Genomic DNA, 24,128 nt, shown 5'->3' with positions numbered 1-24,128 from the left:
GGGGGATGGGGCCGGGGGGGGGGACTGGGAACAGGATACTGGCCTGGTGGGACCCTTTTTCTCTGTAGATCAATTGCTGACCCTGTGAGTTTGTTCAGTTGGAATGTGGGATTGGTGGCGCCTACCTTGCTGTGTTGTGATACCTAATGCATCAACTGCAAAACATTTTTATAGAGGTGCTTGAAGGCAGGTTTGCAATTTTCCTGTACTACTCTGCTTTTCTTCCAAGTATGCTTTTCTTACTCAAAAGAATTGGAATGAATTTAAAATGACAGAGCAGGTTTCAGTCTTTCTTGTCCAAGCAGGTTTGTTCTCATTTAGGTCGTAAATGAACATCTGTTTCTTTATCTCTACCCTTAATGGCATACTTGTCCACATCTGAAAGCAGCTGCATAATATACTACAATTGTTTGGCTTTGCTGAGCAGGCATCCTGGACCTGATGTTAGATCACAGCTGACTCTAATTTGGTGTGATCCTAGCTGCTTTACAAGACTGAATTCCTCATTTTCTTAAGTTTTAAGCTTTTTCATCTGTGCGACTTTTGTGACAAGAGCAGCAAGTGGGAGGTGAGGACTATGGTGTCATCAGATAACCTGCTGTGACCCAAGGTGTTCTGCTCATGGCTGTAGTTTTTCTTAAAAATGGGGGGGGAAGGAGTGGGGGAAAAGAAGATAAATGGTGACAGTGCATTGAATGTTTGTACTTGGTCTGTGCCTGGCAAAGCAGTGATTGATTGCTGATTTTTATTTTTTTTTTATTTTTTTTTTTTAAGCATACTCTTATATCCACATAGTAATAAAATAAGATTAGGAGCTTAAAATTGTATTGATTCATATTTCTCTCTTGAAGGTGGGAAGAAGAGCGCTACCCTGAGGGCATTAAATGGAAGTTCCTAGAGCACAAAGGTCCAGTATTTGCTCCACCATATGAACCTCTGCCTGAAAATGTCAAGTTTTATTATGATGGTGAGTTAATCTGTGTTTCCACTTGCTGGGAAGAGAAATAAACATTCTCAGGGTACTGTGGTGTTCTTCCGGGGACTGAAGAGATGAGGAGGTGGTTTTGTGTTAGTGGTTAGCTTAAGAGAAGTTCCTCAACAGCTAAGTGAAGGAAGGATCTGTGGTAGTAAAGGAACAGCCTGCTGAATTCTGCGAACCGAGTTGACACGGAGATGAACTTCTCACTCTGCTACAGTGGTAAAAGTCTCTCAGGCTACTTAACAGTGTGAGCATGCCTGAGAGTAGCAGTGTATAACCAGTAGAGTACATAATTGTATCTGCTTCATCACTGGTCACCTTTAGGCTTGCTCTGTTTTCTTTAACCCTATGAATTGCAGCTTCCCTCATCTGTGATGAAATTCATGATCACTTGGTGGCGTGTGCAGAATAAAAGACCACTGAATTTTGTTAAGAGATGATTAGGATCTTGTAGGAATGCATGGGATGAGTCTGACCTCAAGGACACAGCCCTCTGGTGTAAGTCATGGTCCCACTCAGTAACCGTTGAGTGTGGGATTCTAATATGCTGGGCTGACTGGTTGTTAGAAGCTCATGTGGAAGGGATTATATGATGTGATGCCTGCTGGAGGCCGGACTTGATGACCCGTGTGTTTCCTTTTAGTCCTGTGATCATGTTAAATGAAGTATCAAATTAACCCAGGATTGAATTAAGTGGGAGGTATTTGAATGGATGAAAATGTAATTTTTGGTGAAGTGGACATCTGGGCATGGAACTTTTCCAGGAGCAACGTGCTGTTTTCATGTGATGTGACACAGTCTTTTTAAATACTGAGAAATAGGTGCCATGCATTTTCAGCAACAATGTAGTGAAATAAACATTGCATCTCACCAAAGGCTGTCTGTAAGCAAGTAGCACAGTGATCAGGGGTGTCTACAGACTTCTTTCTTAGGGTTTGATAAGAACTTGATACAAAGTTGGAAGTTTTTGTCTTTTGTTGAAGGATGTGTGATATTTCTCCTGCTGCATAGAGAAAGGGAGGGGCAAATTGCACTATAGTTATCCCTTTGGTGCAGGCAGCAATAAGCTCCTCTTCTATCTAGCCATCCATTTCATGAAACTCTAGGAAGTGGAGAGGTTTTTGCAATCTTTGTGATGACAGAAATCCATCAATAGGCTTGACAATTATGGGGTGAGCAGGGGGGGTCTGGCAAACAAAGCAATCGCATAAGTCTTCCTTAAGAAACTAGGCAAAAAATCTGATGTCTGATTTACACAGCAGCTGCTGGGAGCCGCTCTCTGTGCTCACAAGGCATTGTCTAATTTCAAGATTATCCTAGGATGATTTGTAGAGTCCAATAATCACGCCTATGGCTGGCCAGCCAGCTGCCAGGCTGCAGGCTCTCACTGGAGGAATCTGTCCCTTGCCTAGTGATTGCATTGTGGTGAGACTGCCTGTTTTCATCTAACATAATGACTGCTGGAGCTATTGTTAGTGTCTACAATACCAGACTCAGTGAAGGAGCTAGAGCCATCTTTTAGGGCTTGACTATATGTTTGAGTGACTGTGGGTTAACAAGCTACTGCTCATACCCTAGAGGTGGCTTGAACTTGCATGTTTTTCTGTAGATGGGGCAAGGTAAGAATGTAGGTGGTGGCAGCTGCATTTCAGTCATGGCCACATGGTTTCTTCTGCTCATTATGTACCCTGATTGCTCTCTGGTTTCCAGTTTTTAAGTCAGGTAACCAGTATTCATGCCTCTGAAGTGAATCGTTTTTCTTTAAATGTCCAGTCCTGTCACTGAGAGCCTTTTCAAACCTTTCTAAAAAGGAGGAAAGTTAGGCCAATGAAATAATGTTCTAAACTGATGAGATAAAGGTGACTTGAATTTTCAGCTATTTGGAGAAATTATCAGTCATTTTAGCCCCTTAACATATTACTAACTGGACAGCCTCTTTCAAGCTAGACTTGAAGCCTGGAAAAAATGTTTCCCTTGCTGTCTCTCCCTTCCCCCATTTCCTGTTACAAGCAAACAAATGCTGTATTTTAGGTTGCAGCTTAAAAATTGGCAGAGTTACTGTTGGTTTAATTTAATTGTGGAATATTCTCAGATCATTGGGAGGCCCTTTTTCTAAGTCCTGTTTTACGAGGGTTTATAGATCTTAAGACTTTATAGCTGACTCTCATGCTTTAATTTTGGAGATGATGCAACTTTTAAAAACACATGGTAAATCAAAAGTGTTGTATTTTTTTCCAAGAGCATAGAATTAACAGTAGTATTTCTTGTATTCACTTTTGTGCAGTAAAATGGTCGTTAAAAAATCCACAGGTGTTGACTGACTGCCAGCCCATTGGGACTTTAAATATTTCTTGCAACTAGCTGGAGATGTGAGCTGCATGCAAAATCCTTCACAGGAATCACTGGCACCTCATGTGTCATCAGGAATGCAATCTGGACCAAAAAGACACTCAGTAGGAATGTTAGATGTTGAATCCACAGCTTCAGTGTTGCAGCAGCCTCTTTTCCCTTGTGTTTTAAAGTCTTCCCTTGCAGAAATTTCACTTTGTACTGCAGTCTTGCAGATAAGCTGAAATGTGACCTTTCCATGCACTGAAGGCTCATCCTTAAAAATTACTACCTTCTGAGCCTGATTTGGAGATACAGGAGTATGTTCCCACAGCAAGGGGAATGATTAGCAGAATCCTGACACATTTCCCTTCAGTGAAGGGCAGTTAAATATTTGGCATTGCTTTCTAGCCTATTTGTGGTGTGTCCATAGGAAGGGCTCTTCCTGGCTAGAAATAGCTAAAGGCTAGAAGGGGTGTTCCAAAGCGGAGTCCCTCTGGGGGTAGAAGAGGAATACAGAGACTGTATTTCCCATATGTCTTGAGTGCTGGAATATGAAATTTAATAAAATCCCTTGCTTCTTTCACTTCAAACAACAGTATCTCCCCAGGAGTGTACACACCACTGGGGTGTCTCAGCATAGGGTTTCCTGCAGGAGGCCTTTTCCCCTTCCTGCCCTGCGTCTGTCAGACCTGTCTCACATCAGATTGCTGTTGCTTTTTCTAATGTTTAGATTCCAGAGGAAACTTTTTGAAAATGTTTATGATGAAAGTCAAGCAATTGTACTCCTCTGTTTCCTTTGTCCAGCCAATTTGCTGTATTGTGTAACATTTTTAAGAAAAACTTGACTGTGGTAAAAATATAGTGTCGTTTAAGGTAGTTACTATGGCCTCTTACTGGCTTCAATTCCTGTTTACCATTTTCTTTAAAAAGAAAATCTTTCTTTGTAGGTAAAGTCATGAAGCTGAGTACCAAAGCAGAAGAAGTTGCCACATTCTTTGCAAAAATGCTTGATCATGAGTACACTACAAAGGAGATCTTCAGGAAAAACTTTTTCAAAGACTGGAGAAAGGTATGTGTGTAGTCTTGAGCTGCAGTGACTGCAGGCATGGCCAGTGTCTCCTCAGTACTACCCAGTAAAAAGTGCTGTGCACAGGAAAGTTAGCTTGAGGCAACTAGAAGCTGCCTCAGTTCATAGTTGTGGATACATTTATCCTGTAGTTTCACTAGGAAGGACCCTATTGTAAATGCCTTTCCAAACTAGCAAAGTCAGACTTCTACCCAAATTTGCCTGTTATACATGATGGGGTATAGCTGATCTGACTCTTAATGCCTTGTTGAAGAGCAAGCTTTATATTAGAAGGAAACGCCTTCCAAAGACCTAAAATCCAGATCTTCACCTCAGTTATCAGCCATGAGCCAGTCATTCAGATCAGTTGATGCAGTTTTCCTAGATGGGTTACTGGGTTTTTCTCCCTATACTTTAACAGTCCCAGCTGCTGCTCAGTGTGAGAGGGCTTTGGGAGGTGGTACAGTGTTGCCCAGTGCTCACAGAGATGAGGCAGCTGGCAGGCCAGCACTCCCTACGCTCAGCTTCCTGACATTTTCTCTTTAACTTTAGCTGGAGTGAGCATGTGCCAGAATTTGGGGATTCTTGGGGGTTTATTGTGAGAGCCTGTCTATTGTTTCTGTTTAAACTACCTGGAGTAGGTTAAGTTCTACTATGTGTGAAAACTTAGTGCTGCTTTCTTTCTGCAAGGAAATGACCTCTGAAGAGAAGAGCACTATCACCAACCTCAGCAAGTGTGACTTCACCCACATGAGCCAGTATTTCAAAGCTCAGTCGGAAGCTAGGAAACAGATGTCCAAGGAGGAGAAACAGGTACCAGTGGGAATTCTAGGAGAATTCTTGATTCTTAGCTGGCTTGTAATATCTGTGTAATCATTCCTCTGCCTGTCTTGCTGCTTATATGTCAGTGTTTACTAGCCTTCGAATTACTACTTTCATGCTAACTGTAGGAGTCTTTACTGTGCAGCGCAGGTAGGGCAAAACACTGTGTTTACAGCTTAATCTTCATCCTGACTTATAAGGATATTGATGGGGCTAGGGCTCCTGATCCTGCTTAAGTAAATAAAGAGAATAAGAAGTGCTACTTCCATGGGAGCCTTGGTCCCTGCCCAGTAATGAGCAGTGGATACTTGGTTAAGGATAGACTTGTTGTTGTTGTTGTTGTTGTTGTTGTTGTTGTTGTTAAAGAAGCTCCTTGAGTTTGGAGAGCAAAATTTGGGATAGTGGAAGGGATGCAGCAATGACATTAATGAATGAAATGAGAGAATAAATGTTAAATATCAGGTAATGCAGTTTTCTTAATAAAAAACCTAACTTTATTTTCCAGTAGCATGGCTACAGTGGCTTGTGGGGAGAGAATTAAATAGTTTTTAGATGACTGAGACTTACAGCAAGGGAAGTTGGAAACTTGCCCCAAGTTCTTAGTTGATCTTTTGACAACACTATGGTAATTGTATTTTGAGTGAGGGGCCTGGTAACTTGGAAGTATGGCCTTTGGGGTCAGAGGGGTCCCACCAACATAGAGAGCCCATGTCTTACTGCTGTTTCCACTTGATAAACACATGGGTGAGCCTTTTGCAGTTCCCATCCATGGTAGCTATTACAATGGAGCAGAAGTAGCTTTTTCAGTTGGATTCTTAGCTGGCACACCAGTGCTGTTTATGGGTTGGATGTTTTATTTTGAGCTGCGATGTTTTTATTTTTCCTTCTGTATAATTAGAGTTCAAGCACAGAAGTATGCAGTGAAATCTCAGCACATTTTTACTTAAGAGACTGTGTTCTGCTTATGATACCATTTGCTGACACAGGCTTGACATGCAGCAGGCTGGAGACATTCCTCTGCCCACTTTCCGATGCTGAGTTCAAACACAGAAGCTTGAGTTTTTACACAGAAGTTTGAGTTTTTATGCATAAACAAGATGTAAAGTCAGTAGAAGTCAAATGCTGAATATAGACTGTAAAGCAGCTGTACTGTGCTGGGGCTGCTCTTGTAGCAGTGTTATGTGGATAGAGGTAAATGCCTCTGTTGTGGCAAAATTGTAGCTGTCTTCATCAGCCCTACTCTGTTTCTCTCAAATGCAAGTTTTAAGAGAGTTTTGCACATTCTTTCCCTTTTTCCAGTTTGTACTGCTTGCATTTTATGAATGCTTTTCTGGACAGTCTGCTGCTCTTTGTGTTGATACAGCAGTTGGCATGATGGGGATCTGATTTTGAGCTATGTCTTCAGTATTAGCATGATGCGAGGTTTTTATAAGTCTTAGCATTGAGGTGTGTGTGGTGCTGGGTATACCATATCATCTTTGCTTTTGGCTTTTTGCAGAAAATCAAAGAGGAGAATGAGCGGCTATTGAAGGAATATGGTTACTGTGTGATGGACAACCACAAGGAGAGGATTGCCAACTTTAAGATTGAACCCCCAGGTCTCTTCCGAGGTCGTGGGAACCATCCCAAAATGGGCATGTTAAAGAGACGCATCATGCCAGAAGACATCATCATCAACTGCAGCAAGTGAGCATGAGATGCTTCACACCTTGCCTTTGCTTTCTAGATAGGATAGCTTCTTTTTTTAAAATCCTGTAGAGATTGATATTCAGGCACGTAGGAATACACACGCTACTTACATGAATGAGAAACTGAGTCATACAAGGAAAGACTGAACAAGGCTATCATGAGTTTCATGTAGAACTTTGTCAACTTACTTTCTTCCTTATGCCTACAGCCTACATCCGCTTAAACAGTCTTTCCTGCTAGTATTTCCAGAAATTAATTTTATTCTTCTAGGTAGGTTGTCCTACTTTGTCTTCCTTGATGTTGAAGGCTGAGGTTTGGTGGGCTTCTCTTCAGTCTTGTCCTGATAAGTGTCCACTCTATTGCAGTGTCCACAAATCAGAGCTGATCATAGAAATGTGTGTTCCCACCTGTATATAATTCTTCAGCAGTTACATATTGGTAGCAATCAAATTTCTGATCTTTAACTCTTTGCTTCAATTCACTTGATTTCCTGCTTGTGGAAATACATAGTTATATCACCTCAGTTTCTTTCCCTGTGCATTCTTTGTGTGATGGTATTCATTACTTTATTTTGATGCTGTGGAAGTCTCTTTAAATAGTTTCTATTTGCTGTTGTGTAATTCTCTGCAGGGATTCAAAGATCCCTCCCCCTCCACCAGGACACAAATGGAAGGAGGTCCGGCATGATAACAAGGTTACCTGGCTGGTGTCATGGACCGAGAACATCCAAGGCTCTATCAAATACATCATGTTGAACCCTAGCTCAAGAATTAAGGTAAAGAGCTAGGGGTTTTTTTAAAAAAAAAAAAAAAAAATACTGGTCATGTCTCCAAGAAGCAAATATAGCTGTTGGCTAGGAAAGAGGTAGGAAGTAAAGCTGTCCTGCTATTTCATCCTACACTGATTGCAAAATATAGGAAAGTTTCTGTGCTTCTGCTCCCCCTTGAAAAGAAAGAATACAATTACTGCACAGGAGAGTAGATGAAATCTGGAAAATGTCTGTTGAAAAGCATCATTGTGTTATTGCTAGTAGGAATCATTATTCTGTGTAAACCTAAAAGGAAGCAATTTATCCAAGAAGAGACTTGCTCTGGTGGGTATTTTACCTACTTCTGGCCCCAGCTTTCCCGCCTGACTGTGTAGTCAAGTTCTAACCATGGGTTGCTAATTAGTCAATTGTAGAATTCAAAATGTGGCCAGGCTACTGGCTGAGAGGGCTGAGAAGGAGCTTATGACTGAAGGAAAACAAACCCTGCTGTGGGAGCAAGTAACCAGTAACAGATCAGTTCCATAAAAGCAATGGTAAACCTGTTGAAAGACAAGTAGCCTTCAGATTTGGGGGTGGGATTTCAGTTCTTCTCATGAAGTCTTTAAGAGATTATTTTTTCCCCCCCCCGGATTGGAAACAAGGGGTTTGTCCTACAAGTATAGAGAAAAATCTCTGTTCCTTGTGAATTCATGCCCTCATTTTGCCACGGCTTGAATATATAATAATGATGATGAACTGTTGATGTTGCTTTTACATTTTATGGGTGTTTAATTACACAGCTGAAAGAACATAAGTGTCATCTGAATAAAGCAGAGGAAGCCATTTATATGTTGAGAAGCATGGAAGACATAATGTCTTTTGTGTCTTTATAGTCGCTTCCATGGAAGCATTTAATATCATGGAAATCTGAATTACCTACAGCTGCATGGCAGCATAGTTTGAAGCTGAGCTGTTCAGCAGCAAAATCTCAGTGCTTTTGTACAGTGAGACCATTTGCCACACACAGATTTGCAAAACCTTAAGTTGCAGATTGGAACTGGTCCTCTGCCTGCTTTCTAATGCTGACTCTATTCCAACTTTCTCTGCAGGGTGAGAAGGACTGGCAGAAGTACGAGACAGCTCGAAGGTTGAAGAAGTGCGTAGATAAAATCCGAAATCAATATCGAGAAGACTGGAAATCCAAAGAGATGAAAGTACGGCAGAGAGCTGTGGCACTGTACTTCATTGACAAAGTAAGGCTTGTTCCCCAGCACACTCCTCTTACTTTTCCCCTCCTGCTGGGAGCACTTGGGAACGCTGTGTGTCTGTTCCTACAGCAGAATTGAGCCCAGTTACTAAGAAGATATCCTTTCCTAGTGGGCAGGCTCCCATCTCCTTTTCCTTCCCATTACCTGAAATCCAGAGCAATGAACTATTGTACTGAGCATGGCTATTTCAGGCAGCATTGTTTTAGTACAGGCAAAAATCACAGTCTGGTTCCAGAATCTCCCAGTTGGATTACTGGGAAGTTTGTGTGGGGCCTTTTGTCTTCAGCTGTTTCAGTTTTCATGCTGGGAATCTCTGCTGGTTTGTCACCTCTTTAGTTTGAGGTCACAGTTATGAGGTTTCATAATTATGTTAATTTTTTCACCACAGCATAAAGAAAACTGCAGTTGTACTGATGCATTTAAAGCTATTTAAAACCAGTTCCCGGAGAGCTGTTGCCCTGGTAGTGTATGGTGTCTTTACCAGCTAAATTAACATGTTTTGTTCAAAATTGTTGTAAACCAGGCAACTTTGATTTGAATAATTACGGTTTCATATAAACACTGAAAGTTTTTCTTCAAAAATTCGAAATTGGTTTAGCCAGTGCTGTCAAAACACATTTATTAATGCAGCCAAATGTAGCCTTTAGATAATTTATATAACCCAGTGTTTTATATGCTATTTAAAGTGTATTTATTTAGCATGCAGCGAAGAGGTAGGATCACAGAAGATAGACAACTGAACTTTATGATTTTCTATCAAGTTGAGTTCAGGTAGAAGTCAGTTTGAATTTTTTAAAAGATACCAAACATTTTTGAAATGGATTTCTCGTAGTATTGTCTTACAGTTTGAGTTACTTTAATGAGTGAAAATCTTCCTTTAAACTTCTCTTAAAAAAAAAAAAACAACAAAATAAAAAAACAAACAAACAAAAAAACCCCCACAGGTATTCTCGTAGATTGGTAGATTTGTGGCTTTAGTGAAGGGTTATTTGAAACAGAATTAAAGATACCTTAAGGTGGGTTTCATTAGAATTTTGTAAGTGTCAGCTTTATTCACTCAAATGCATTTTCTCCCTGTCTCTTCTCCTACAGACACTGCTCATTCTGGGCCAGTGTCTGAAAGTTCCCAGCATCTATACATTACTGAGATGGTTTGAAATGCTTACCTTTCTTGTCTTGATATAAATGTAGCTTGCACTGAGAGCTGGCAATGAAAAAGAAGAAGGAGAGACAGCTGACACCGTGGGCTGCTGCTCTCTGAGAGTAGAACACATCAAGCTTCATCCAGAACTGGATGGTCAGGAATACGTGGTTGAGTTCGACTTCCTCGGAAAAGACTCCATCCGATACTACAACAAAGTCCCCGTTGAGAAGAGAGTAAGGCATCTCCACAAACACGTATACAGATTGAATTGCAGAAGAATGTGGTCGACACAGTTTTGGTGGCAGTAACAGGGTGCTTCATCACTGGTCAGATACCTAGCAGAAAATAAGTCAGTTAATGTTCTTCCCTTTTTATTGGCAGTGCTGTGCAAGAAGCCTGCCAGTGGTGTCACATAACGCAGCAGATGAGGTGTTTAAATATCTTGCTGCTCTTCCCTGTGGTCTCGGTGTCAAGAGTTGGCATAACATAACTGCAACAGCAATGTTAGATGAGTTTTTTGGGTCTCATGCTGGTCAGCAGAGTTGGTTTTCACACCTGTAGATGGTTCTAGGTGAGTTCTAGGAGATTTCGAGGCCCATATGACAAGTAATAGCATAAGAGGTTCTGAAATAGTGCTGAATGGCACAGTAGCAGCTGGACTTGAGCTTTCATGGTACTATCTTCTCTGTCGTGGTGGTTTTGTTCATGATGGAGCTAAGCACTCACTGAGGTAAGTCTTGATCTTGGGTGCTCCAGAGCATACAGAGTAGGTGCACTAATAGTTCTGGCCTATAAACCTGGGTATCTACCAACTAAGACTTGTTTCTTAGGCAGTGTTAATTCCTTTATTTCTTTGTCATCCACCAATTTCAAATCTGCTGTGATCTTGACCTCATTCCAAAGTAAGTCCCCATCCAGCTGTGTGAACTTGGAGGGCACTATCCAAAAAGACTTTTGTTTTTGTGGGTGCAACAGCTTTGCATCTAGCCCACAGCTCTGCAGTCAGCATAGTGTGTTAGATACCATGTGTATAATACTGTGGCAGTTGTAATGACAATCAGCAGTAAATGTTGGCCTCTTGGGGAGCAAAACAATGGAAAAAAAACAAACTACAGCTGCTATAGAAATGAACATGTGCTGGAATTCTTACTTCCTTGTTTAAAGCAGAAAACATTTTGCCTTTTTTAATTTATTTGTGTTGGTATCTCTTGGTGTCTCTTCAGTGTTTGCAATGGGGAAATGATTATTGCGGAATTAGAAATCTTTGTATATTAGGTGTCTACAGAAGAATGTGTGTTATGGAGAAGCTGGGAACTGGGGATTTGAAGCATGCAGAGCCTGGGATTTTGTGGTCTCTCTATAATCAAAGATGCTTTTATTATTCTCCCTACCTCAGTGAGACTTGTTTGGGATGGAACTGTATGAAACTTTTAATGCAGCAATGAGAAGGGTTGGGTTTTGGTAGCTTCACTCCATGTGAAAAGGCTCAGGGGTCTCTTTGGCTAGGGTGGTGATGGAGAGTAGGGGAAAGGTGGTAGCTTTGGGGTTTATTTCTCTGTTAGGTATCTAAGCCAGAGCAGAATCGGGTCTCCTCCAGTTTTGATCTAAATGATGAGGATAAAGGGCATTGAATGCTCAGGAATTCTGTTGCTGGGAAGAAACCTTCAACAAAAGTGGGTCTTTGCCTGCAGGGAAGCAACATCCAGCATTGTCACTGTTGCCTGAAAACAGCTTAAGTGGCTCCCTGGCAGTGTTGCTTCCGTATGTATTACTGCTACCAAGTGCTGTCTGGTCTGTGTGCCTGAAGTTGCCGGTTTCCTTTTCCTGCAGGTGTTTAAGAATCTCCAGCTGTTCATGGAGAACAAGCAGCCTGAGGATGACCTCTTTGACCGCCTCAATGTAAGCACGTAGTTAATGGTGAGAGTTGGTGGTAGAGCACCATGAACAGGCTCACTGTGCACCAGACAATAGCAGCTGCTCTGTTCCAGAAATGGTTTCAGTGGCAGATTTTCTTCCAGAGCTGTCCTGAGCAGCCTAAAAGCAGTGAGAGTCTGTCTCAATCTGGTGTCTGTATTGTCCACTGTGCCCACAGGTTCCTGAAGCAGTGGGCTTTGGTCCTGGTGAGCCTGGCTAGCTCTGACTTGGGGAGGTTTTTTCAGAGTTCAGAGATGATGATTGTGTGAGGTGACAGATTTTCAGATGCCATCCCTATCTGCACATTTGGCTCTATGGGAGCACTGTGGTGGTTCGGGCACCTTCCCTGGGATGGGACAGGCACATTTCTACCTGTTGGGAACCAAAACCTCCACACTGAAGAAAATTTTTTGGCCACTTGTGGTACTTGATACTAATCTATCTACCAATCTTGTTGGTTCTTTCCTGTGGTTTTAGTGGTGTGGCCACTCTGTTGTGGTTAGGTTTGAATACACTAGGCTTCAGCTGTCTTTTGTCAGCCGTGTGTCCAGAGATTTCACGAATGCTGTGGTCAATTCTAGTGCTAACTGTCATCTCCTTTCTGCTTCCTTAGACCAGTATCTTAAATAAACACCTTCAAGACCTTATGGAGGGACTGACAGCCAAGGTATTCCGTACTTACAATGCCTCCATCACGCTACAGCAGCAGCTCAAGGAGCTCACTAATCGTAAGTCTTGTGCTTGACACTGTGACGGGAACAGATCTTACCCCACAATACAGACCTGGCTTCCTTAGCTCAGCCACAAGCCCTAGATGTGTACACCACTTCCTTGTTGTAATTCTCCTGATACAAATGTCAGACAGCTGAGGTATGACGAAATATCTGCTGCCAGACAATCGTTTGGGGTAGTTGAGCAGTCCAGCATTGGGGCAGGGCAGAGCTCACTGAAGTGTGCATGCTGGTTTATGCCTGTCCTTTACCAAATCTCTGATTTGCTTTCTGTTAATTATAAATTGTTGTAGGTAGCAGGCAAGGCAGGTGTAACAGCCCCTTGTTTTTCTTGGCTGCTTGTTCATAACCTCTTTCTACCTGCTAGCTTGTAAAAGTGGGAACATTGGATCTGTGAAGCCCAGGTATCTTGAGCAGTATGGTCCTGCTGTTCTCTGCTCTGAGCATGGATGTGCTTTCTGTCTTTTAAGTGGCAAGTGGTGTCTTTGTTGCTACGAAGAAACCATTGCAGAAAGAGTTGGGGCCCAGGATGGAAGTGGTCAGGCTCTTACAACTGTACTTAAGAGTGCAGTGTTGAGACTGGCCCTTCAGAGGGGAAGGTCAGTTCTGCAGTGTTTGTGAGCTTGCAGAGTCAGTGGGACACTGGCTGGGGCTGCACAGCCCTGGAGAACCCACTTGTTCACTGCTTTCTTGTACTTTGCAGCGGACGACAACATCCCAGCGAAGATCCTTTCCTATAACCGTGCCAACAGAGCGGTTGCCATTTTGTGTAACCACCAGAGGGCTCCGCCGAAGACCTTCGAGAAGTCCATGATGAACCTGCAGAGCAAGGTACCCCCCTCGCCCAGCTCTTGGGCTGGGGCAGGGCTCCCAGTACTGCATCTCGGGAGTCATGTTTCCTTTCACTTGGGGTGAAGCAGAAGCAGAGCCTGCTTTTCCCTGTCAGGAGTTGGTTAGTGCTGCATCAGAAATGCACCTGCTTGGAGAGGAGTAGTGAGCTGAAAGGAACACCTTTGTCTGAGTTGTCTTGTGAAGACCAAGACCGGACCTTTTTCATCTGTCCTTCATTCCATAGCTGTGTGATCTGCTGCCATTGAAACTTCAGAGCAGCAGTCTCTAGCTCTGATTTGTGTCCCCTAAAGAACCCACAGTGGGCCCCCACTCCTGTTGCATGAATCCCAGGCCTCTGTCAGTGCAGGCTGTGTACGTGGTACATTATGCCCCTCTGACTTGACCTCTTCCTTTGCAGATTGTTTCTGGTGAAGGCCATGAGGTCCAAAGGGGTTAGGTCTGTTCCTGGTCTGGCTTTAGAATAACCTTCACAATAAGGACTTCTGGTTTGGCACTGCAGTGTCCCCTGCTTCTGTAACACCTAACATGGCTGCCTTCACCCTAGATCTTAGAGCTTGGGGGATGTTTAAGGGGGTTGAACAGGGGCTGCAAAACGCTAAATCTCCCTGAATCCTAAACTTACTGGAGAAGAACTGCTTGAAGCCTTAACAGCTTTCAGCCTGTAGGATTTGGGGCAAAAACTGGTTTCTGCTGAGGGAACAGGGATTGTCCTTCCATGTTATAGGGAGAGTTAGTAGTGGAGGCAGACAAGCTGCCTGGAGGGGCTGTTGGCCAGGCCCAGGCCAAGCCAATTCCTTCACCTGCTTGGTTGTAGCTGTGTGAGAAAGCTCCCAGCATCACATTGTCTTTGGAAATGAGTGGGGGACACTTTAACCACACCAGGCTTTGCAGTGAGCTGAAAGGCCAGTGGCCTAACTGTTCTGCAGAAGTGGGTCTGACCACTGGTAGATTCTGAACGTGGTCACTCCCTGGGTCATGCTGCTCAGGGGTGACTGCCACAGTTGTCAGCAGCTTGTTCACAGTGCTGCCATCTGGTTTTGCCTCTCCTAGATTGATGCCAAGAAGGAGCAGTTAGCTGATGCCAGGAGAGAACTGAAAAGCGCCAAAGCTGATGCCAAGGTCCGGAGGGATGAGAAGTCTAAAAAGTAAGGCTGGTGTTACTAGGCTGTGCAATGCTCCCAGTACTCTCTACTCCAAATAGGTCCTTCACCCTGTATTCTGCTTTCCCCAGATCTGGGAAGACTTCCTCAGGCTTTCCTGTCCCCTCTTTATTTTGTGCATGAAGAAATGGCCTTCCAGTCGAGGGACTGTAGGGTGGTCTGACACTGCAGTTCCTAATTAGTCTCCACAGTGTCTCTTAGCCCTCGGAGCTGAGCATCAGCCAGTGCTCAACCACCCTGCTGCCGAGGACCCAGCAGAGCAATGGATCAAGTGTGCAGCATTGCCATCTTAATGGGGGGCCAGGAGTTACACAATTGCACAGGCACTTTTCTGGGTTCTGCTCTGCTCCATTGGAAGCCCACGGTACAGACAATGTACTTGGGCTCTGTGTGGGCTCTGTAGAATAGCCACAGGGGTGCTGAGTTAAGAGAGCTCTGAAAGCAGAATCACAGCATGACTATTACAGAGGGATAGATGGGCTGGTTTTAAAGTGGGTGTAGCATCAGTACAGTTCAGGCTGTTGCCTCCAATCCTTTAAAACAAAACTGCTGCTTCAGATTTCTGTTCTGCGTCTTTGAAAATGTCAGTTCTTAATTGCATGTGCTGAGTGTTTCGTGTCGCCATCTGTGCTGACACAGCTGCCCTTTGTGCCTGGTGGCATTGCTTACCTTGAGCAGAGTCCCTTTGGGTTCCCACAGCGCTGCCACCTCAAGCCTAGCAGGGCATTAAGAATTACATCTTTTGATTCTTTCCCACCCCAGGACGGTGGAGAGCAAGAAGAAAGCAGTGCAGAGGATTGAGGAGCAGCTGATGAAGCTGGAGGTTCAGGCTACAGATAGGGAGGAGAACAAGCAGATTGCTTTGGGCACCTCCAAACTCAACTATCTGGATCCCAGGATCTCCGTTGCTTGGTAAGTATCTGCTGGGGTGTGCTGGAAGGAACCACCTCGTCACTTCTGTCTTGTCCCCCCAGTTAGCAGACAAGGGCTGTGGCTGAGAGCAGTGCCCCTGTGCTGCCAGAGACGTCTGTCTCTGTGGCCTTCCCTTATATCTTCAAATGGTTTCAGGAAGTTATAAGAGTCTCTTGAGGCAAGTGTAACACCCCAGCCAAGGCCAGCACTGTGCTGGGAGGCGATGGGTCTGAGAGTCTGCTGGATCCGACAGCAGGAGGCTGGTGGTGCTCAGCTGGGTGGCATGTCCTGTAGTGGAGCAGGGCTTAGGACGGTGCTGGGGAACGCAGGGCAGTTCTGCTGCACAGCGAGGGCTCCAGTGCCTGTGCTGTGTTGACTCTAACAGCGTCTCCTCTTCTGCAGGTGTAAGAAGTGGGGAATTCCTATAGAGAAGATTTATAACAAAACCCAACGAGAGAAATTTGCCTGGGCTATCGACATGGCAGAAGAAGACTATGAGTTTTAACCTGTTTTTAATGAGCTGAATTTTATGGGAAAAAAAAAAAAAAAGGGGAGTAGCCTGGTTTTTAGGGAGATTGATAAACTGTGAGCCTTACTTGTCCTTGGATGCTGGGGAAGGGGGAGGAAAGGGGCAAGTGAGCATCAGATATAACAGCCAACATCTTGCAGAAAGCATAACCTGGAAATATCCTAAAGGAGCTGAGCCAGTTGTCCTATGGACAACTTATTTAAAAATGTTTCAGAGATCCAAATTCTAGCTGTCTGGTTTGTGTGGTTTTTCTCTTGAGGCAGGGCAAGTGGATGGGGGATTTGTCAACCTTCCGCCAGGCAAATTCACCATCACACTGAGAGCGTGGGAATCTTTAGCTACTGTATACAAAATCCAATTATATTGGTGCGTTTTTACAGTTAGGGTTTTGCAATAACTTCTATATTTTAATAGAAAATGGACTCCTTAACCCCTGCCCTTCCCCTCCCCCTCCCACCCCATTTCAGAATTTAACAAATAAACAAAATTTAAGAAACCCAACGCACCTGTTACAGCTGTCTCTTTAGTCATGGATATACCCAAATCTTTTTAAATTTGTCACTTGAAACAGTCATGGCATTGGAACATGAATTACAAATATCCACCACATTTGTTCAGAGCAAAGCGTGATGGGAAATCGGCCTCCTGACTTGAGTGTTCCTTTTTTAAATGTGAATTTTTATTTCTTTTAATTATTTTAAAATATTTAAACAGGTTTTTTTCTTCTTGATCTTAAAGATCGTGTAGATTTGGGGAGTGGGTGGGGGGAGGGGGCCGTGTGTTGGGGAGATGCGTGTGGAATTTGAGGACAAGTGAAATTGGCAACAAATGACATTCCCATCACCCTTTGTTCTGAACATGCTCTGTACACGTCAAGAATATCTACTTTTTAGGTTTGTCAGACTGTTTTACCTTTCCCCCCTTTTTTTCTAAGCCCCACTCCCCTCTTTTACTTGAAAGATTTTATTGTGTAAAAAGAAGTTTCACAGGTCAATAAATTTCGAGGGAAATGAGCATTGGTCCAAAAAAGGAAAATAATCAAGATTTTAGGGCTTTTATTTTTTCTTTTGTAATTGTGTAAAAAAATTTTAAAAAAATAAAAAGCAGAATTTTAATGTGAAACCTTTTTTTGCTATAATCATTAGTCTTAGAGGCATTGTTAGCGTAGTGTGTGTGCGAAGACCATTTCCTGCAGCCTTTCCTCAACAAGTATCTTCTATTTTTATCATGAATTCCCTTTTAATCAACTGTAGGTTATTTAAAATAAATTCCTACAACTTAACTGAGTGTTGGTGTCTGTGTGTTCTTTCACCTCGGGCCCTGGGCCGTGAGGTCACCATGGTGTCTAGGTTGGGGGGCGTTGATGGCACCACGTTGTCTCTGCAGCCCCCGTACAGCAGCACTGCCTCTGGAGAGAGATGCTCAAACCTTTCTCACTTGAACAGGGCTGCACAGAGAGGACGTTGAGGCCATGCCAAGGGCCGAGAGGGTTGGGATTGACCCAGCAGTTGTGTCTTCATCAGGGGTGAGCTGGTTCATAACGCTGCCGGGGATCTGAAGTAAAGCACCTGGCCATGGCTGGCTTTTGGAAGGGATGATGCTTCCCGCAGCTGCTAACGTTGCCCCAGTGTTTAGAGTAACAGGCCCTGCTGCTTGCTTGTGTCGAGGCACGGTGGCTCTGGGGTAGGGCTGTATGGTCACATAGCCAGACCCACAGTGGGTGGAGAAAGGGGGTGTTTTGGACCCCTGGTAGGGGCACAAAGAGCTGACCAGGCTTTCCCACCAGCCTGCGATCCTGCTGCTTGCTCACGAGCTGTGTCAGTGCTGGGGTTTGAGCTGGTCCATCAGCTCACCTGGTCCCCAGATCCCTCATCTGTGCTCCCCACAGGGCAGTGTGTGCTTGTCAGGGTTGGTGTGTGCGCCCCTGGCGGAAACTGCCTTGAAATTGCACTTAAATAGCAGCAGCCCGACACTCCAAGCTCTCAGGTACAGGGCTGCCCCGTTCCTGTTCCCACCCCCAGCAGGGATTGCCTGAAGGATTTTACTCCTTTAGTAAGAAGCTCTTGGTCCCTGCTGGAGCCCTGTCCAGGGTCAGGCTGTACAGCCAGCCTGGGAGCCTGCCCACCCCTCTATCCTCCTGGCTTCAGGGAACGGGTAATGCTGCTTCCTGGGACTCGGTGGCTGAATTTGTGAGTTAGTGCCAGCATCAGGAAGGTGTTTTGGCATCTGTATTCAGGGCCCTTCAAGCATCCTCCGAAGTAGAGGTTATCACTTTAGTGCAATGAGAAGTGACCCGAGGCAGCAGGAGCAAGGGGCACAGTCAGGCTGACCTCTGGCAGGGAAAAGGGGGCAGCAGTGCTTGTTTGGACCCAGGTGGCCCCCATAGCAAGGTGGTTTTCAGCTCCTGTGCCTTCAAAGAGGCTGTTCTCAGGGAGAGCCAGGACACACTGCAGCCAGGTACACCAGGAAGCGTGAGGAAGGATGTAGGGAGTGTCTGGGCTTTCCTTCACTCCAGGTAGCTGGAGAATGTGAGGTTGGAAGAGACCTCAAGGATTATCTGGTCCAACTGTTCTTGGCAAAAGCACTGTCTAGACAAGATGGCCCAGCACCCTGTCCAGCTTAACAGTGTCCAATATTGGGGAATCCACCACTTCCTTGTGGAGGTTATTCCAGTGGCTGACTGTTCTTACTGTGAAAAATTTTCCTCTTGTGTCCACTCAGAATCTCCCCAGGAGTAACTTGTACCCATTACCTGTTGTGTTTTCCATGTGGCTCCTTGTAAAAAGGGAGTCTCCATCTTCTTTGTAACCACCCTTTAAATACTGGAACATGGTGATAAGATCTCTCCTAACCCACCTCTTCTCAAGGCTGAACAAACCCAATTCTCTCAGCCTTTCCTTACATGGCAGGCTGCCAGGTCCTTTGATCATCTTTGTGGCCCTGCTTTGGACCCTGTCCAGCCTGGCCACATGTTTTTTGCATAGCATTTGATCTTTGTGTCCAGGCTGTGTGTGCTCAGGAGCCTGGAAGCTCTGGCAGAAAGCAGGTTGATTCAGCCCAGTGCTCGAGCTCTCAGCAGGGGTGGCTGTGGAGGAGGAGACAGGAGCTGGGGCTGGGGCAGGGCTGCTGGGGCTGGAGCTGCATGCGGAGGGTGCTGCGGGAAGTGGGGCTGCTCTTGGGTGCCCATCTGCTGCTTGGCACAAGGAGCTGCAGGGAGCAGGGTGGAGGGCAGGGGGTGGTCTCCCCTCTGCTGTACAAGCTTGGAATCCTCCACTCCTCCTGGGGAGACAATGGGCCCCAGGAGCTGGCAGAGGGGAGTCCTGTGTTCCTGTAGCTGGGAAGGACACGCTCTGTCACTGCCTCACTGATCCTTCCTGCTTCACCCCACCTGACCAGCACTCACTGTGGGTTTCCATGTAAGTGCACCTCTGCAGCGGTTTGCTTTGCCACCCATGGGCCATCTTCTCACCTGGTCCTGGGAAAACCCCATCCTGGTGCAGCAAAGAGCAAGAGCAGCAGGATGTGGTGAGACCTGAGCTGCTCTTCCTGGCAGGGTTTCTCTGCTGACTTCTATTAGTCTGCAGCCTTCCACAGGGAGGAGGATGGAGTGAGAGCAGCACCTTCCTTTCCCCTCCTGGCTGGGAAGGATCTGGAGGCTGGGCAGGCACAGGGGCAATGAGGCTGATGGATGCATCCATCTCCCTAGCGCTGGAGAGCAGCCCAGGGCCTGGTGTCCTTGGGGAGCCTGGAGCAGACACGGGCCCTGCTGCTTCCACAAGCACCTCCCAGGTACCCCAGTGCTGGGGCAGCACTTGCTGGGCTCCCAAACCCCACAAGGGGGGCTGCGGGGTTGGGCTCAACCAGCCACAGGAGCCTCTCGCAGCCAGCCCTGAGCAGGGCTTCCTGCTGCCCGCTGCGATATTTTCAGACGCTTTATTGTGGCTGCAAAAACTCACAGTTTGGCAGGAGTTACCATTTACTCTCTGGGGCCTTTCCAAGGTGCAGCGGAGAAAATGCCAGCAGAGAGGGAAAGGGGCTCATTGTGCTCCCGACCTGCCCGTGCCTGGAACAATGCAGCCTGTAAAAATATCCTTTCTATTTATACAGTCCTCGCTCCCCGTGTTCAGACCTGGTTGAATTAAATTCCCATACCCTTAAGCAGTAAAATGTGCTTCTCTCCCTGCCCTGCTGACAGCAGCAGGGAGGGACGTGCTCCCACAGAGGGGGATCCCCCACCCCAGCATCGCTGATGGCAGATCCACCTTCTCCCCGGGCATGGCGGGGTGCCCGGGCCAGGCTGGGGGTTGTGGCTCTTGGGCCATGCTCTGCCTGGAGGTGCGAGTCTGGGCTGATGTCCCAGGTTGGAGTGTGCTGTGCCTCTCCCTGCCAGTGGAAGGGAGAAGTATGTTGGTGAGAAACCAGCCCTAAAGGCACTCGGCTCCCTCTGAACATCTGGGAGCATGGGCACTGCTCCACCAGCTCTGTCCCAGGCAGGGAGCTGAGGAGGATTTAATCTGTATTTTTGCCTGTGGCATAGCAGGGTCAGGACCACACATCCCACACTTTAAATGGAGAATTCCCAAATCCCGTTGACTCACCATGTAAACAGAGAAATAGCCACAAAATGTGCCACATCCCGTTTTGCATTCCACCGCTGCAGCACCTGGTCCTCGCCTGCCCCAGTGCCACCACCCCAGTACGGCTGTCCTGCCACACAATAGAGCTTGTGTTTGGCAGTGAGGAAAACTGAGGCAGCGGTGACATGACCAGTGGAGGGGGCAAAATTAAGGTAGAAACTGGATCTTGTGCGTCATGAGCCGATGAACACGGCCCGACAGCCAAAGAAGAGGCTGCAAACCTCGCTGGATGCAGCCCCATCCCCCTTGCAGTCTTACAGGATTCAGGGATTGGAAATGGAAACCAGGTGAATTCAGGATATTAAAAAAAGGGAGCGGGGACAGGGAACCTGGAGCTGCAGCGGGTTTCCCATCGGGTGCTGGTTTGTCATCCGGAGGGATCTTGCAATGCCTGGAAGGGGCAAGAGGATGCTGATGGGGGGTGGGGGGGCAGCCCTGCCTGCAGGCACAGCTTTGCCCCAGCTCCTGGCTCAGGCACCTCGCCAGCAGCCGCAGCAGCTTTATGGCCCCGGGTGGGTCTGCTTTTCATCCCCGGCAAAAAAACACTTTGCACTGCTCTGTGTCTGCTAACACCACTCCGGGGTGGGAGGTGGCTGGGCACCATGTTCCAGGTTTTCCAGATCCCGCTCGCTGCGGGATCAGGGGAAGCTCTTCCCCATGGTGATTTTCTCAGCCAGTGGGCTTATTTCTTGTTTACCCACCCCAGGCAGCACAGAACAGACAGGGATAAATAAGTAACGCGGAGTGGTGCATCTCTTCTGGGGACAGCAAGATGGCGAGTACCGCTGGCTCGGACGAGGATCAGGCACCTCCTCTCAACGTTCAGCCGCGGGGTGGGTGAGGGATGATTCCCAGAGGGATGCTGGGCTGTGGGGACCCCCCCCGCACTCAGCCCTGGTGTAGCCTCAGGCTTTTAGCTCCCTGGATTTTGCTCCCCTGCCCTTGAGCAAGGCCGGGGGCTGTCCTTAAGCCGGAGGTCACCTGGCCGTTAGCCTGCTGCCTGTTCCCGGCCGGAGGATGCAGCTGCTCCATGAATCCTGCAGGATACGGGGGGGTCAGCACCCCATGCTTTTGGACTGCGTGCTGGGGCCACTCAGAGGGGAAGAACCCCTTTTTCCAGAGGTGTTTGCAAGGAGAGACTTGCAGTGCCCCCCACCCTCCACAGCTGTATGACGAACACAATCCGAGGAATTTCTTCAAAAGCAAAACGCATCTGACCCACTGCGGACCAAAGCCCGGGCAGGGCAGTGCAGGCAGGGTATCAGGGGTGTGATGGAAGTTCCTGCTGCCCTGAGGGGCTGGGGGGGTGGCTGCCCACAGCCTGGCGGGTGCCGGAGCTGGGACTGCAGAACGAGGCCAGCAGGCAGCAGACAAAAGTGGTTTTGCGTGCTGTCAAATTAAACTGTGAAATTCGTCGGCGTGCAGCACTGTGGACACGGAGAGTTAATGCAGGGCTAAAAAGTGAATAGTCAAACTCAGGGAAGAAAAAATAGCCATTACAGACACCTCACCGCAAACAACCACCTCCATGGGCCAGCCCCAGCCACTCAGGGCTCCGGGGCTGGGGAGAGGCCGTGACGGGTGCTCTCCATCACCATGACCAGGCAGCGTTTGGGAGTGACGGAGTTACCTTTTTTGTTTCTTCAATGGCCACACTCCCTTCTCAGGTTTTGCCCTCAAAAACAAGGGTGTGCCTGTAATGCTCAGCTATTTTAAGACCACTGGGAGCCGGCTGCTTCCTGCCGGTCCTGAGCGAGGCTGTCACACAAGCAAGGAGCAACTTCCCCATCAGCAGCTCACCCCAGGGGAGCGGAGCAGAGGGTCCTGTGGGTCCTGTGTTGCCCCTGCCCCAGGGTCTCCCAACAGCTCTGACTTAGCTGAGCATGTCCCCAGTGTCTTTTTATAAGGGCAGGTTTTGGTTCTTATCCCATTGCGTTTGTCTTTGCCTTTTTGATGACCAGACACTGGGTAGGATCCTAAACAACCCATGATGGGGCTCCTAGTGTGTTTGCACATGTGTGTGCACACATGTGCTCATGGGTGTCCCTCTGAAGGCAGGTTAAGCAGTAGGACAGAGGGAGCTGCCCGCATTTGGGGTGCACTTGGTGATGAGCACCTCAAATAGCAAACGATGGCCCTTCCAGACCCACCCATGAGCTGAAGGGTGAGATAAGGGCAGCTCAGCTGCATGCTGCCTTGTCACAGGCCTGCAAACACACAGATGTGTGTGTATGTGTACATATATATGGTATACATACACATCTATACATACATCTGTGCATTTATATTCGGGGTACATCCCCTCCAACCTCTCATGCTCTCCTGCAGCGGGGCTGTGCTCGCCCTTGGGCCGGCTGGCTCCTGGCCACCATCACCTGCCAGGATTGGTGATGGACTCAGAACTGCACCTCGGTACCACCACTGGGCCCAGGACACCGTCCCCATCCAGGGCAGCCCAGTGCCCAGCCCGCCCCGGGGCACCCTGATGGGGAGGAGGGCAAGGGGAGGAAGGCCAGTGGTGCAGAAAGGGAAATTGCAGGCTTTAACGGCATGAATGGAGCAAACCGCCCTGAATTGCTTCCCAATTCAACCGCTTATCCCCTCGCTAACCCCGCTTTTGTGTGGTCTCCCGTTGGGGCCTCCCACGACCCCCGGCTCCTGACACAGCCCCCGGGGACCTGATGCTACCGGCCGCCCCACAAACCCCGTCCCGCGGTCCCTGCCGGCGCAGGTCTGGCTGTGATTTACGGGGAGGAAGCTGCAGCAGCCGCAGGCCTGGCTCTGGCAAGGAGCCACGGTGCCGGGGCAGCCAGATGGAGGGGACTGTCCCCAGGAAAAGCCACCCCGCTTGGCCTGTGCCAGCACAGCGGGGCTGGGGTGTCCGCGGGAGGGCAGGGAGAGGAGAGCAGCTCCCGGGGGCAGCTGCGGCCTGGCCCATGCCCTGCTCACCTCCACGTCCCTGCATGTGCCCGCTCACCCCCCACAGTGGCCACGAGAGGGAGGGGTGGCAGTGATGGGAGGCTCGGGGGGCGGCTGAGCCCCTCGGCACCACGGCCACGCACGGGGGTGATGGCGCATAAGACACGGTGCTGGGGATGCAGCACCCCTGGCACCCCACACGTGTCACACCATGGGGTGTGCTGCGCACCCGGGACCCACGCACCGCGCTGTGGGGTGCCAGGGCCCCACGCAGACTGCGCCGTGGGGTGCGTGGCACTGAGGGGCCCGACGTGTGCCATGCGCGTGGGGTGCAGGGTACCCCCGGTACCCCGGGCGCGCTGTGGGGTGCGGAGCGCTGGGCCCCCGGGCGCACCCCACACACCCCCACGCGTGTCACGCCGCGGGG

At 47.5% G+C, this 24,128-nt stretch overlaps 1 protein-coding gene across 1 annotated transcript in view; it reads left to right on the top strand.

Annotated features, from left to right (window-relative positions):
- The window catches only part of TOP1 (DNA topoisomerase I), a 40,957-nt gene extending 23,525 nt beyond the window's left edge, over positions 1-17,432 (top strand). Inside the window, exons 8-20 of the mRNA XM_026862343.1 lie at positions 852-967; positions 4,258-4,379; positions 5,067-5,189; positions 6,697-6,884; positions 7,518-7,662; positions 8,745-8,888; positions 10,095-10,280; positions 11,878-11,946; positions 12,575-12,689; positions 13,396-13,523; positions 14,595-14,689; positions 15,467-15,616; positions 16,019-17,432. Coding sequence (XP_026718144.1) covers positions 852-967; positions 4,258-4,379; positions 5,067-5,189; positions 6,697-6,884; positions 7,518-7,662; positions 8,745-8,888; positions 10,095-10,280; positions 11,878-11,946; positions 12,575-12,689; positions 13,396-13,523; positions 14,595-14,689; positions 15,467-15,616; positions 16,019-16,121 — 1,684 coding nt within the window. The 3' untranslated portion in view covers positions 16,122-17,432. The remainder of the gene's footprint in view (positions 1-851; positions 968-4,257; positions 4,380-5,066; positions 5,190-6,696; positions 6,885-7,517; positions 7,663-8,744; positions 8,889-10,094; positions 10,281-11,877; positions 11,947-12,574; positions 12,690-13,395; positions 13,524-14,594; positions 14,690-15,466; positions 15,617-16,018) is intronic.
- Positions 17,433-24,128: the final 6,696 nt, after the last annotated feature.

The sequence above is a fragment of the Athene cunicularia genome (genome assembly GCF_003259725.1).
Source record: "Athene cunicularia isolate RWA chromosome 20 unlocalized genomic scaffold, athCun1 chr20_part1, whole genome shotgun sequence".
NCBI lineage: Eukaryota > Metazoa > Chordata > Aves > Strigiformes > Strigidae > Athene > Athene cunicularia.
This window is presented reverse-complemented; position numbering and strand designations above follow the sequence as displayed.